The sequence below is a fragment of the Bos grunniens genome, chromosome 3 (assembly GCF_055505025.1).
Source record: "Bos grunniens cultivar Pamir isolate PY7600 chromosome 3, Bosgru_T2T1.0, whole genome shotgun sequence".
NCBI classification, from domain to species: Eukaryota; Metazoa; Chordata; class Mammalia; order Artiodactyla; family Bovidae; genus Bos; species Bos grunniens.
In genome coordinates this window covers 46,593,994-46,610,173 of record NC_141167.1, presented here as the reverse complement: position 1 = coordinate 46,610,173, position 16,180 = coordinate 46,593,994, and the positions used below count along the sequence as shown (strand labels likewise).

Genomic DNA, 16,180 nt, shown 5'->3' with positions numbered 1-16,180 from the left:
TCATTTAACATAGCAACCATGTGAGGAAGATACTATCATTGTCCCCATTTTACAGATGAAAAAAGTTAGCTCTGAGATGTTAAGCAACTTTCCCAGGGAGAAGTAGCAGAGTTTTTACTTGAACTTGGAGTATCTTATGTCACAGCCTGGATTCCTGATCATTATGGTGACTGGCATTGCTCTCTTTTCACTGTGAATCATTTGAAAAGAAAATGGTTTAAATCAAAGTTAGCTAACATGCAGCCTGCTTCCCTCCTGTCTTTGTGATAGTCATAGTTAATTTGATGCCAAGTCTGATTGCTATTCTAAATTTAACACTTTAATAGTAAATATATATTTATCAGAATTTGAATGTGAAATTAAACATATTTACTGTCCTAGGTCCTACTTTTTGGTGGAGGAGGTTTTGCTGTGTTTCATCATAGGATTGTGTCGGCCTATCTAAAATTGTCACAGAACATTTGTTTCATGGGAAATAATTTTTAGAGGAAAATAGTGATTTGGAAAATAGTGGCTTAATACATATTAAGCAGGTTTTTTTCTTTTTTTATTGTGGACCTTCTTAGTGAGGTGCTAATATTCATTGTGACATTCTGAATTGGAGCCTTCTATTATAGAGTCATTGTTCCCTGTAGTTATTTGGTATTTTCTCTTTCTTACAAGTATCTTGAGAAACTATAGTTCTGTGGAACATATTTTGGGAAACACTTGGTTAGATTATTCATGATCTGCAAATAATATCAGTTTTTGCTCTTCCTAAGTCCTTTTCACGTAGAGTAGGTAAAGCCATTAATATACCTATCAATATATAATTTTCCATTTATATTTTTTCAGTTGTATATTCTTTTTCTACTTTTTCCTAGTTGACCTTTTAATATTTTTGGTATTTGGTTGCATAGGCATGAGACTGAAATAGGTAGTGGAAGATAAAACATCTGCCTTATGTTTACTTCTGTACAGCAATTTTACATCCTACCACCGTTCAGTCTGTGCTACTCTGTTCTCTTTTATCTTCTCCTTTAGAGGTGTGCTGTGTCTTTAGTGACTTCATTGTTGAAGGGCACTTTTCATTTGTATACGTATTTGTAAACACAGTAAAAATTCCCAGGGCATTCAAACATTTGTTGATTGAATTACCCTATAACTTACACACTTGTATTTACTTCTTTCACTCATCTTAACCTTCTGAATAACCTGTTTTTCACTAGTGAAGTCTTAATTTTTTCTGAATTTCTGGTGGGTATATAGGCCGTGTTGGCTAGGAAGAGTTTCACTTATGGATTTGAGTTGAAATAGAGAAGAACCTTATACTTAAAGGAGATTTCAGTGTACATATATTTTTATATACTACTAGCAGACTTTCTTGGAGAAGGCAAAGTACCTTCGCCCCACTCCAATACTCTTGCCTGGAAAATCCCATGGACGGAGGAGCCTGGTAGACTGCAGTCCATGGGGTCACTAAGAGTCGGACACGACTGAGCGACTTCACTTTCACTTTTCACTTTCATGCATTGGAGAAGAAAATGGCAACCCACTCCAGTGTTCTTGCCTGGAGAATCCCAGGGACGGGGGAGCCTGGTGGGCTGCCGTCTATGGGGTCGCATAGAGTCGGACACGACTGAAGCGACTTAGCAGCAGTAGCAGTTAGCAGCAGACTTTCTTAAACACCTTTGTGAAATTTCGGTATTTGTTTTGCTTACTTAATATAATGTCCTTTACTTAATTATATTTTAATATAATATGTGAGCTCTCTGATTATCTTTCTTTTCACTGCTTATATCTAGGACCTAGAACTTAGAAATGGCATGTAATAGGCACTTGATAAATACATGCCAAAAGACTGATTGGATGAATGAATCATTTCATTTAGGGAATTTAAATTGGATAGCTATCTTAAATTTCCCATGAGCCTTGTTTCAGATGTTTTCCTGCCTGTTAATATGCTTATTATTTTTAATTTAAGAAAAATGTCCTCAACCTATACAAAGGTCTATATCTTAGACTTTTTTTTCGTATTGTAGAAAACTTTTATTCATGTTGTCATATATTATGTTAGTTCTTATTGTAAGACTTGGTTCAGATTACCACATATCCTCAATGTTAAATGTTGGAAATGCCCTAGCCACTGAGTTGGAAACAGCAAGTATTATATAGATAAAACAGTTGAAACCACGAAATCCATTGATGAAGTACTATGTAAATTAATTTTCCCATGAATAACTAAAAATGTTGAGAGTGATGATTTAAAACCACCACCCGTGAACTTACCAGCTAAGATCCAAGAGGCTGAGATCCCTCAGTGCATCCTAAAATACACAGTGTTGAGAATTCCCTGGTGGTCCAGTGGTTAGAATGTCATGCTTCCATTGCAGGGGGTGCGGTTTGATCCTGTTGGGGTACTAAGATCCTGCATGCCGTGTGACCAGCCCCCCAAAAATTCAGTGTTTTGGGAACTTTTGTCCTGATCATAGATTTTTAAATGTAATTATCCTGTCTCTTGTGGTAGTCTTCAGTGTTTCTCTTAAGTTTCAGCAGGCAGCTGTGCCTGGGCTGGATGGTGAGCCAAGTATACCTTTTTTTAAAGTTACCTTTTTTGATTATTTTATTACCTTTTTATTACTTTTTTTGATTACTAGAAAAACTGTCCAGATTTGTTCTTATAATCATAAACAAGTTTTTGTCCCCTTTGGGTATTTTCTGAATTAAACAAGCTGTAAAATTTGAAAAATAAGGGCTTATGGAAACGTCAGTGATTCTTTTTGCAAGTACTTTTTTTCCCCTTTGAAATAAATAATGAACTTTCCATCTGACCTTGCAGATAGTCCTCTTCTGGCTCTTATTAGTTAGTAGAAGTTTTTATGTAAATTACTTTTGAGTTTCTTGAGTAATTTTTTATAATATGGAAACATTCTTAAAATATCCTTGGGAACAATTATTAGGGAACATAATATTTTGTTTGCAGAGAGATCCAATATATTTTTAGGTACTAGAATAGATAATTCTTGAATCTAAGGATTTGAAATAACATGGTTAGATACATAGGAATTAAAAAAATTACTTAATTCTCTATAGTACAATGCTTATTTCATAGATCTGTTTATAGTAACTTGATACCTTGAATTTTTATGTGATTTTTTAATTTAGAGATTCTGAAAATTGCATCATGTTTAATATTATTACCGTTCTATGTTTCAGAATGTGCCCATTTACTTTTGGCTCACAATGCTCCAGTAAAGGTGAAAAATGCTCAGGGATGGAGCCCGCTGGCGGAAGCCATCAGTTATGGAGATAGACAGATGAGTAAGCAATATAAATTACTATTGTTGTTATGTATTCTAAAAATATGAAATGATGCATTTGACATATTTTTCATTTGGTGTAACTTTCCATACTATGAAGAATTTGCAGCTACTTATAAACTTATGTATGAATTATTCTTGACTATATATATTACCATGTATATATAAATGTACCATCCCTCAGGGTCATCCCAGTGCACCAGCCCTGACCCCGCCTCATGCATCAAACCTGGACTGGTGATCTATTTCACGTATGATAATATACATGTATTCAATGCTGTTCTCTCAAATCATCCCACCCTCGCCTTCTCCCACAGAGTCCAAAAGTCTGTTCTTTATATCTGTGTCTCTCTTGCTGTCTTGCAATGTCTTTTCCTCATAGTGTATCATATAAGCTTTGTGAAAAATCAAGTCATCAATATGTTTCTTATTCAGCCTTTCATTTCTGGCTCCTAGAACAGTGCTTGGCACATGTATTTGTTCAGTGAATTAATGAAGATAATTAAAACTACAAGGAAGATTTGAGATTAATCAATAATTTAAAAATTTCTGAAAAGTATTATATTAGATTTTTATTTATTATCACTCTCCTGAGATACTCAAAACTTTAAAATATTTTTTTTAAAGAAAGTAACGACATTTTTTGTAGAAAGTTAGAAAACTATTGAGGAAAAAAGCTGGTGACTTTTTGGTCACTTGGTGACTCAGTTGGTAAAGAATCCACCTGCAATGCAAGAAACCTGGGTTTGACCCCTGGGTCAGGAAGTTCTCCTGGAGAAGGAAATGGCAACCCACTCCAGCATTCTTGCCTGGAAGATCCCATGGTCAGTCCATGGGGTTGCAAAGAATTGGACATTACTCAATGACTAAACCATCACCAGTGACATTTGTTGTAGCTAACTTTATTTTATTTCTCAATCACTGTTAATAAGATTCTTATAATCAGATCAGATCAGTCGCTCAGTCATGTCCGACTTTGTGACCCCATGAATTGCAGCATGCCAGGCCTCCCTGTCCATCACCAACTCCTGGAGTTCACTGAGACTCATGTCCATCGAGTCAGTGATGCCATCCAGCCATCTCATCCTCTGTCGTCCCCTTCTCCTCCTGCCCCCAATCCCTCCCAGTGTCAGAGTCTTTTCCAATGAGTCAACTCTTTGCATGAGGTGGCCAAAGTACTGGAGTTTCAGCTTTAGCATCATTCCTTCCAAAGAAATCCCAGGGCTGATCTCCTTCAGAATGGACTGGTTGGATCTCCTTGCAGTCCAAGGGACTCTCAAGAGTCTTCTCCAACACCACAGTTCAAAAGCATCAATTCTTCGGTGCCCAGCCTTCTTCACAGTCCAACTTTCACATCCATACATGCCCACAGGAAAAACCATAGCCTTGACTAGATGAACCTTTGCTGGCAAAGTAATGTCTCTGCTTTTGAATATGCTATCTAGGTTGGTCATAACTTTCCTTCTAAGGAGTAAGCGTCTTTGAATTTCATGGCTGCAGTCACCATCTGCAGTGATTTTGGAGCCCAGAAAAATAAAGTCTGACACTATTTCCACTGTTTCCCCATCTATTTCCCATGAAGTGGTGGGACCGGATGCCATGATCTTCGTTTTCTGAATGTTGAGCTTTAAGCCAACTTTTTCACTCTCCACTTTCACTTTCATCAAGAGGCTTTTGAGTTCCTCTTTACTTTCTGCCATAAGGGTGGTGTCATCTGCATATCTGAGGTTATTGATATTTCTCCCGGCAATCTTGATTCCAGCTTGTGTTTCTTCCAGCCCAGCGTTTCTCATGATGTACTCTGCATATAAGTTAAATAAACAGGGTGACAATATACAGCCTTGATGTACTCTTTTTCCTATTTGGAACCAGTCTGTTGTTCCATGTCCAGTTCTAACTGTTGCTTCCTGACCTGCATAAAAATTTCTCAAGAGGCAGATCAGGTGGTCTGGTATTCCCATCTCTTTCAGAATTTTCCACAGTTTATTGTGATCCACACAGTCAAAGGCTTTGGCATAGTCAATAAAGCAGAAATAGTTGTTTTTCTGGAACTCTCTTGCTTTTTTCATGATCCAGTCGATGTTGGCAATTTGATCACTGGTTCCTCTGCCTTTTCTAAAACCAGCTTGAACATCAGGAAGTTCACTGTTGACATATTGCTGAAGCCTGGCTTGGAGAATTTTGAGCATTACTTTACTAGCATGTGAGATGAGTGCAATTGTGCAGTAGTTTGAGCACTCTTTGGCATTGCCTTTCTTTGGGATTGGAATGAAAACTGACCTCTTCCAGTCCTGTGGCCGATGCTGAGTTTTCCACATTTGCTGGCATATTGAGTACAGCACTTTCACAGCATCATCTTTCAGGATTTGGAATAGTTCAACTGGAATTCCATGACCTCCACTAGCTTTGTTCGTAGTGATGCTTTCTAAGGCCCACTTGACTTCACGTTCCAGGATGTCTGGCTCTAGGTGAGTGATCACACCATCGTGATTATCTGGGTCGTGAAGATCTTTTTTGTACAGTTCTTCTGTGTATTCTTGCCATCTCTTCTTAATATTTTCTGCTTCTGTTAGGTCCATACCATTTCTGTCCTTTATCGAGCTCATCTTTGCATGAAATGTTCCTTTGGTATCTCTGATTTTCTTGAAGAGATCCCTAGTCTTTCCCATTCTGTTGTTTTCCTCTATTTCTTTGCATTGATCGCTGAAGAAGGCGTTCTTATCTCTTCTTGCTATTCTTTGGAACTCTGCATTCACATGCTTATATCTTTCCTTTTTTCCTTTGCTTTTTGCTTCTCTTCTTTTCACAGCTATTTGTAAGGCCTCCCCAGACAGCCATTTTGCTTTTTTGCATTTCTTTTCTATGGGAATGGTCTTGATCCCTGTCTCTGTACAATGTCATGAACCTCATTCCATAGTTCATCAGGTACTCTATCTGTCAGATCTAGGCCCTTAAATCTATTTCTCACTTCCACTGTATAATCATAAGGGATTTGATTTAGGTCATACCTGAATGGTCTAGTGGTTTTCCCTACTTTCTTCAATTGAAGTCTGAATTTGGCAATAAGGAGTTCATGGTCTGAGCCACAGTCAGCCCCTGGTCTTGTTTTTGCTGACTGTATAGAGCTTCTCCATCTTTGGCTGCAAAGGATATAATCAATCTGATTTCGGTGTTGACCATCTGGTGATGTCCATGTGTAGAGTCTTCTCTTGTGTTGTTGGATGAGGGTGTTTGTTATGACCAGTGCATTTTCTTGGCAAAACTCTGTCAGTCTTTGCCCTGCTTCATTCCATATTCCAAGGCCAAATTTGCCTGTTACTCCATGTGTTTCTTGACTTCCTACTTTGCATTCCAGTCCACTATAATGAAAAGGACATCTTTTTTGGGTGTTAGTTCTAAAAGGTCTTGTAGGTCTTCATAGAACCGTTCAGCTTCAACTTCTTCAGCGTTACTGGTTGGGGCATAGACTTGGATTACTGTGATATTGAATGGTTTGCCTTGGAAAAGAACAGAGATCATTCTGTCGTTTTTGAGATTGCATCCAAGTACTGCATTTTGGACTCTTTTGTTGACCATCATGGCCACTCCATTTCTTCTGAGGGATTTCTGCCTGCAGTAGTAGATAAAATGGTCATCTGAGTTAAATTGACTCCCCCATATATGCTAATAATTTTATCTGATTGTGTTCTGAGTGTGTCTGTAAGTTGATGTTATATTTTAATGTGAAATCTCATAGAACAGGAATCTTTTTGCACACATCACTATGTTATATGTAGTTGCTGTCACTACATTTTTAATAATATTTGGTGATTTAAATAATTTTCTATGTATTGAAGATCTTCAGTCAGTTATATTTAGTTGATGGAAACCATATGGTTTCTGCTTTTAATTAAGATGCCTTTTCTTTTTAGGAAATTAATTATTTTTGTTCTTTATGTGAACAGCAGTCTTTTTTAATCTGAAGTAAAGGTAGATTGAATAAACATTTATTAAACTATTTGCATTTATAGTGGAGAAGAATTATAGAAAGAATTCTATACTTAGATAATATAGTTTTGGTATTAAATTATAACAACCATGAAGGTTAGTTGGAGTCATATAAATTTGAATCTTTAAAGAATCCTAATTTATCTAGGTAATTGGTCCTTAGACTGTTTGGATTTTATAGACCAGAAAAGAATTTTATTTGAGGATTGAATGTAGGTAGCTGAAGTTTTCATTTTAGCATCAGTTTAGTTCACTCACTCAGTCATGTCCAACATTTTGTGACCTCATGAACCACAGCATGCCAGGCCTACCTATCCATCACCAACTCCTGAAGTTTACCCAAACCCATGTCCATTGAGTCAGTGATGCCATCCAACCATCTCATCCTCTGTCATCCCCTTCTCCTCCTGCCCTCAATCTTTCCCAGCGTCAGGGTCTTTTCAAATGAGTCAGCTCTTCGCCATTAGGTGGCCAAAGTATTGGAGTTTCAGCTTCAACATCAGTCCTTCCAATGAACACCCAGGACTGATCTCCTTTAGGATAGACTGGTTGGATCTCCTTGCAGTCCAAGGGCCTCTCAGAGAGTCTTCTCCAACACCATAGTTCAAAAGCATCAATTCTTCAGTCCTCAGCTTTCTTTATAGTCCAACTCTCACATCCATACCTGACTACTGGAAAAACCATAGCGTTGACTAGACGGAACTTTGTCAACAAAGTAATGTCTCTGCTTTCTAATATGCTGTCTAGGTTGTTCATAACTTTCCTTCCAAGGAGTAAGTGTCTTTTAATTTCATGGCTGCAGTCATCATCTGCAGTTATTTTGGAGCCCCCCAAAATAAAGTCAGCCACTATTCCCACTGTTTCCCCATCTATTTCCCATGAAGTGATGGGACCCGCTGCCATGATCTTCGTTTTCTGAATGTTGAGCTTGAAGCCAAGTTTTTCACTCCCTTTCACCATGTATTGATATATACATTCTCCACCCCACTAATACATTTTTTATCTTACTTTATTCAAAGCTAATATTTTCTCTTATTTCAGTAAATGTGAGAGATTGATTGAGTTTGCTGGTATATTTTAGACCTTCATTCTAATAAACAAAACTTCTATTTACCTAATTGCAGGCACAGTAGTAAGCAGTTTATATTGAGCCTCTATAGTAACTCTTTGTAGTAGATTTTACTTGAGATTTACTATAGATTTTAATGTAGAGTTATTTTTACTTGACAAATGAAAAAAAGAAAATGAAGTTTAGGAAAATTAATTAAGTGTTCCATATTGACACAGCTAATAAGTAGTAAAGCTGTGGTTTGGACTTAAGCGATTTGTCTTAATATCTGTTAACTATTGAGAAGACACTGTGGAGAGTTTCAGGGTTTTTTTTTAAGAGTCTGAAGTTCTTTTTACAGATAGAATAGGATTTGTTTTAGTATTTTTTATGCTATGTTGGTAGTATGTGAGAGAAAGTACAGTCTCAAGTAGAAGAAGAACAGATGCAACTGATAACATTTTGTAGATAATTACATTAAAAAAAAATACCTAGTATGATTTTTGAGATTTCCTGTCTTTGAGATCATCATTTAGACAACTGTTAACAACAGGACACTGCATCATCTGACTGCGGTTGGTAATCTTGACTCAGTCAGATGAAGCCTTACTGATGATTAAAAACCACCAAAGCTAGTATGACTGTAGGTTGATGTTGAGGTATCTCCTTTCAGGTTTTCTTGAGGATCATAACAGCTTTGCCAAAGGTATTTTCTAACATATTCACAATATCTGTATTATTTCTGTGTGTAATAAGCCAGTGGTGTTTCTTAGCATGGTGACATTTTTTTTCACATTTTTTTTTAGATATAATTAGCAGTCTAACCTGGTAAAATTCATTTTAAATTAAAAATTTTTTTAAAATTTAAATTTTAGTTACAGCTCTTTTAAGGAAGCTTAAGCAGCAATCCAGGGAAAGTGTTGAAGAAAAACGACCTCGATTATTAAAAGCCCTGAAAGAGGTAAGCTCAATTTCTTGACTGATTTTGTATCTAAACTGTAATTGAAAGTGTACTCTTATGCATTTTAAAAATGCAGTTTAATTTTTTGCTAATTATTAAGGGTCAAGAAATAGTAAAAATCCTGCTTTAATTAAGCAATAATGACATTAAAAAATACTGATTATAGTGTGTAATCTTATAGGAAGCATTATTTGCTTTGAACTTAGAAGGTAGATAAAGAATTATTGCTCTCAATAAATTAGGTAACAGCTCTAAGAAAAAAGAAGGTAAGTGATAATTAATCGAAGTAATTTTCCTTTGTTCTTTGGATTCAAAAGTTTTCTATGAGCAGAAGCTGCTACTGCTAGTAGGGCCAGTTTGCATTTTCTGTTTGTAACAAAACTGTTTATCTATCCTACTTCATGATGGTACAGCTGGGTGTAGTGGTACAGACAGGGAGAGAGGTTTGTTTTCTGTTATTTTTTTCTCTTTATTTTGGATGCTTGAAAAAGCTGTGGGAGAAAGACCTATGAGTATGTCTTCTTTTAGGTATGCTATTTTTTGAAATCTCAAGGGATAAAATTTTTTGAGACTATTTGATTAATAGTTCCTTGAACAGTTATAGTTTTTGTTGTTTAACTTCTAATTTAAGAAATAAAAACATTGTCTATAGATAATATGATGACAGATTATTTCAGATTTCAAAAACTTGTGTTATCACTTTATGGAAAAAAGTTTCTGTTGCAGTGAATGATTTTATTAGATCATTATGAGCCTACACAATAATCATTTTGGAAGTTTTTTTTTATAACACTTCTAAAGTTATTAACTATTTTCACAATACTACTCATTTTGTTTTGGTTACACTGAGAAGTAGAATATTTATTGATGCAAATTTAAATGCCTATCAGTTTTATGTGATTAAAACGTTCTTGTAAAATCTAAAGCGGTATGTATTTTCCTTTGTGGATAAGTGTAGTAATGTCTGCTATTGTAATATTATTTTAAGTAATAAGCATATATATATATTTTGGTTCTTTCTCCAACCCCATAATTGAAATTATTTCCTATTTCTGTCTATAGATCTTTAATGATAACAGATTTTTTTAAAGCAAAATGTTAAGCAGGTATAAGAGCTGTTAACTAAGGTATGCATTTACTAATTATACATATTTCATTTCTCAGCTAGGTGACTTTTATCTCGAACTTCACTGGGATTTTCAAAGCTGGGGTAAGAATGTGCTATGTTTTACTGTAAAATATGTAGGTATGCAAAAATGCAAGTGTAAAAATAACTATTAAATAGAAATGTTAAAATAACCAATACTTGCTGTAAGGAAATTTAAATATTTTTCATCATGTTGAATATAATGGTTATAAAGCCCTGTGTGTGTGTGAGTTGCTCAGTTCTGTCCGACTCTTTGAGACCCCATGGTCTGTAGCTTGCTAGGCTCCACCGTCCATGGAATTCTCCAGGCAAGAATACTGGAGTGGGTTGCTATTCCCTTCTCCAGTCAGTGGATCTTCCCAACCCAGGGATTGAACCCAGGTCTCCCACAGTGCAGGCAGATTGTTTACCGTCTGAGCCACCTGGGAAGCCCATAAAGCCCTATAGTAATATTTAATTATCCCAACATGATTAGTAACTTCCATAATTATTTTTTTAAGGTAAAAAATTGTCTTATTTAAAAACAAAATGCTGGTTAAAATATAATAATTTAGTGTAAGGAATTTTCAGAGAGAAGAGAAGAATAACTATGGGATTATTAGGTTACTGAATTTGGGGAAATTCGACATATAGTATTTAGATACCTAAATGTGAAGAATTTGGTTAATATTAATTGATTTTGTATATTTTGTCATCTGTCAATCACTTTCACTGCTTTTATTGCCACTGTCTTAACACACTGTTTGGTTGCACACCATTCCACTTATTTATAAAAGATGTTAATTCCTAGATACTTTACAGTCATTTTTGATTTACCTCAGTAAGGTAAGTTTTCTCTCTTCCTCATTTTAAACATGAGTCTACTTAGGAAACTTTTGTGTCCAAATAGGAAGTTTGATCCTAGTGACCTATACTTTACTAAATAAATAACTATCCAAACAACTGACTTTTGGGTTAAACATTTTTTAATGTAATCTATATATAAATTGGATATAGTGTGCTTATGTGTTTTTTAAAAGCATCTGAATTAATCTTTATGGTATAAACATTTGAATGCTTATTATCACCAAAATAATCATAAAGATAAATCATAAAATAATCATAACAATAAATCAGATATTGACAGAGACCACTCTAGAGATGACTACTAATGTTTCATATGAGTATTTTCAACTCTCTTCAATGCTTATGAACATGTGTTTGTACACACATATAAATATAAATTTATATGTGTATATATAGCCTCAGCATTAGTTTTTTAAATGAAATCATACAATTATTATGCATTTTGTCATTTTTACTTAATCTATCATAAATATCTAACATTTTAGTTCATGAAGAAGTACTTCCTTTTTAAAAAAAAACAGTATAATACTTTATGAGATGGGTGATTAAGATGTTTCTGGTTTGTTTAATCTCTAAATAAGAAATTTAATCCCTAAATATAATCAGTTACAACTTTAGATCATGAGGCTAGTTTTGGCTCCATCAAAAATCACACCTGTGGGAGTTCCCTGGTGGTCTAGTGGTTAGGGTTCTGGGCTTTCATTCCTGTTGTAGGTGGTGTTGTTTAGTCACTAAGTCCCATCTGACTCTCTTTGTGATCTCATGGACTATAGTCCACTAGGATCCTCTGTCCATGGAATTCTCCAGGCAAGAATACTGGAGTGGGTTGCCATTTCCTTTTCCAGGGGATCTTCCTGACCTAGAGGTCGAACTCTGTTGCCGGCATTGTAAGTGGACTCTTTACCACTGACTCTGGCCCAGGTTCAATCCCTTGTGGAGAACTGAGATCCCATGAGTGCCGTGGTGTGGCCAAAAAAACTCACCCAAGATTTTCTTAACTCTGATAATGCTTTATGCGCTATCATTTAGAAGTACCAGTGTCCTAGAATACCAAAAGAAAAAGAGATGTAATAGCATTGTGTAATAAAAGAGCTCCAAGTTAGATTGGTCTAAAGTCTGGATACTATTTTTTTCACTGTTTTTTTTTCTATCTATAAAGACCCCAGTCATTCTTGGTGATCCTTGAGTATACTGGCTCTTTAATTGACTGTTTGAGTAACTGTTGTTTTGAATTCTAAAATTGTAACTTTATCTTGCTGAGCAAAATATTCTAAAATATTTTAAAACTGACATTTCAATTACATGAACAAATTGAAATGGATATAATTACTCCTGAAATTGCGCATATTATCTGTAGTTGTAAACACATTGTAACTGTTGCATAATCAAGTTTATTATGTAACCACTGAGGTACTGTTTAAAGTATTGCTTCTGGGACTTCCTTGGTGGTCCAGTGGTTAAGACTCTGAGCTGGGGGCACTGGGTTCAGTCCCTGATTGGAGAACAGAGATCCCACATGACAAGGGCAAAATATAATAACAATTCTTTTTGAAAAAATGTATTGCTTCTCTGAGAACTTGACTTTGACACAAGAAAGTTAGCACATCTGATTCATTGTTGATAAAGGTTTTTACTGATTTCATGTCACATTATTAGCACCTGATGGTTGGATGTCATCTATCATTCTAAAAACTAAACTCACTGGCTAGATTTAGTTTATATGCTTTGGATTAAAAAACATTGGATAATCTCTGATATAAGATTTGATTATCAAGCTTTTTCCTAGAGTTTAGGCATGCTTCCTCCCTTGTGAAAGCCCCTGATATAAAAAAAAAAAAAAAGAAAAAGGCTCCCAGAAATAAGGGCAAGTTAAGAAATACTGAGATCCAGGGGTAAGTTTAGTTTAGTGGTAGCGGAGCACAAAAACTGCACTCTTTCTCCTTCAGTATTTGGCTGAAAATAGCCTCAGACTTGGTTAATAGCAAGTCTGAAGGCAGCTAAATTATTCCAGAGTGAGTTTTTAGGTATAGAAAAGCCTTAAAATGGAATCAGAAGTACTGGCTTCTGTTTGCAATGGAAAGTCACATATTTTTCCTGAGCTTGGGTTTTTTCATTTTAAAAGTGAGAGTAAGAATAAACACCCCACCTATTTTCAAGTCTTTGTTTTGGTGTAGATGAAATGAAATCGTGTTTTTGAAGGAAACACTTTAGATGCTGTAAAGTGTTAAATAATTTATAGTATTATAATCACTACAAACTTAACATTATGTGTATGGCATGTTTCAACAGAAAAACTAATAGTTTTTTTCTTTATCTCATAATCTACAGAATATCTGTCCTGTTTTTAGGACTTTTTTTTTTTTTTTTGCATTTTATAGATGGAAAACATCAGGCCTAAGCTCTTCTTAAAATCAGGGAATAAGTGATAGCAAAGCCAGAATGAAAACTTAGAGATTATCCATTTTTCAGTTCAGTGGATTATACTGCCTTTGGAGTACTGTGTTAGACTCTTTTTTGTGTGTGTGTTAGACTCTTAGATAAAGTTGAAATAACTTAAGATATAGAGAGCCTAATTGTTCAATTTACATGGGGGAAGAAAAAGTCATCACAAAATTGGGAAAATGCAAATTGCTCTATTTTTGGAATGCATTGAAATCTTTTTTTTCATCTATGATATACCTTCTTCTTTTTTTTTTTAACTTTTACTTTTCAATCTTCAAATTCTTTTTTTCTCTACATTCCCCCTTTCTTCCTTTTCTGATAAGTGGATATTGGTGTGTGATTCTGAATTTTGCTTTTGTAGTTTACCATACTACATTACAAGATGTAATAAATTTAAATTAAGTTAGAGTGCTGGCTTATTGTAATCATCTTTTTCTTACTATATCAAATATGTAAGAACAGAAAAAGTAGATCTCAATTAATAAGAAAGAGGAGCTTTGATCATTTATATAGATTTATGCCATTACTGGAGAAGGAAATGGCAACCCACTCTAGTATTCCTACCTGGAGAATCCCATGGACAGAGAAGCCTGGCAGGCTACAGTCCATGGGGTCGTAGAGTTGGACACGACTGAGCGACTTAGCACGTACATGCATATACCGTTATTACTCTTCTTAACTTCTGTTGTTTCATATAAGGAAGAATTTGATTGGAAAATGATTTCTTATGTTCTTTGACCAGGGTAACTTTTAGTTGATACTCCCTCTGGGCTGTAAACTTTTCTTATTTTCATAAAATAAAAAGTCTAGAAAACTGTCTTTAATGATGTAATCATTTTAGATTGAATAACCTCTAAAGAATTAAAAAACTTTTAATGTTAATTAGAAAATATTTAAAAATTTAGAAAACTTTTGAAAAAGTTAACTAAAAACCTAGCCTTTAGTTTTCTCTAGGGTCTTTTCTTTCTAACCAGGTTGATTTTTATCACCCATTTTTAAAACACTCGAGTTTTATAAAATGTACGTGTAATACATCTTACACAGATAAACACACACACATACATACACCTGTACATGTGATGAGATCTTTAATTTCAAGAATTTTGAGTTTCACATTCTTTTCTTTTTTTGGTATATGGTAGTTTAATTATTTAGCCTGTTGTGTAGATTTATTTGTCTACAGAATAACTCATCTTTCTTCAAAATATAGCAGATAATGAATAATAAAAAACTATAAGAATATAGCTTATGATATGAATGTGAGCAACACTGGAATGTAGAAATGTATAAGTCAATAGTATGATTGCATTTTAAGAATTTTAAAACTAATGTACATTGAGCTTATTGAATAATCAATATATTTAGGATTCAAACTCAAATTCAACTAGCTCTAAAAATGTATTTTTTATTACACATATTACTTTTCTGGTATTTTATGCAGTTATATATAAAGAATTAGATGGGATCCAGGTTTGTCTGGTGACCCCTTCAGGAGGGTTTAATTACCAAAAGGCCTTGTTTTCTCACTAACAGTAACATCTTGCAATATGTACCAAGAATGGCATTGCATCAGTTCTGATACTCTTATTTGTATTTGGTGGTGGGTAGTGGTGATGGTAATTACAATTAAATCCGAGAAGGCAATGGCACCCCACTCCAGTACTCTTGCCTAGAAAATTCCATGGACGGAGGAGCCTGGTAGGCTGCAGTCCATGGGGTTGCTAAGAGTCGGACATGACTGAGCGACTTCACTTTCACTTTTCACTTTCATGCATTGGAGAAGGAAATGGCAGCGCACTCCAGTGTTCTTGCCTGGAGAATCCTAGGGACGGGGGAGCCTTGTGGGCTGCCATCTATGGGGTCGCACAGAATCGGACACGACTGAAGTGACTTAGCAGCAGTAGATATTTGAAGTTGCTCAAAATTGCTTTGTGTATTATTTTTCAGTGGAAAAATACTATTTTAAAGGAAATTATGACAACTTTTATAAAATGGTAAAATGTTACAGTACTGTTCTTCTAATTAAAAAATTTATAATGTCTCAGAACTTTGGGTGGTTATTTTTCACCTTTTCTTTTTACAAATACAGTGCCTTTACTTTCCCGAATTCTGCCTTCTGATGCATGTAAAATATACAAGCAAGGTATCAATATCAGGTAAGGTGATTTGATTTTTCTCTGAGTAACAGATAACTGAGATTTAGAGGAAGCTTTTCTTTCTGTAGTAAAAGCTTATACATGGATGTAGTATTTTATAACTTAAACATGTCTTAATATATTCACAATGTTTTTTCTCCTTTGAGGTACTAGAGATAAGAAACCAAAGGCATAAAATCTTGACTAAAACAAAGGTATTATTGTTCAACTACATACTATCTAGAATGCAAGTAGAATGAAGATCATGATACAATACCAAGAAGATTTAGGATGGTCATGCCCCTCTTCCTAGCT

At 35.0% G+C, this 16,180-nt stretch overlaps 1 protein-coding gene across 3 annotated transcripts in view; it reads left to right on the top strand.

Annotated features, from left to right (window-relative positions):
• ANKRD13C (ankyrin repeat domain 13C) overlaps positions 1–16,180 on the top strand; it is a 93,556-nt gene that overhangs the window by 36,874 nt on the left and 40,502 nt on the right. For all 3 annotated transcript variants that reach the window (XR_015160226.1, XM_086390525.1, XM_086390524.1), the window contains exons 3-6: positions 3,196–3,300; positions 9,210–9,295; positions 10,460–10,505; positions 15,820–15,886. Coding sequence is in view for 2 of the 3 variants with exons in the window: in XM_086390525.1 (XP_086246651.1) it covers positions 3,196–3,300; positions 9,210–9,295; positions 10,460–10,505; positions 15,820–15,886 (304 nt within the window). In the remaining variant the exon portion in view is untranslated. The remainder of the gene's footprint in view (positions 1–3,195; positions 3,301–9,209; positions 9,296–10,459; positions 10,506–15,819; positions 15,887–16,180) is intronic.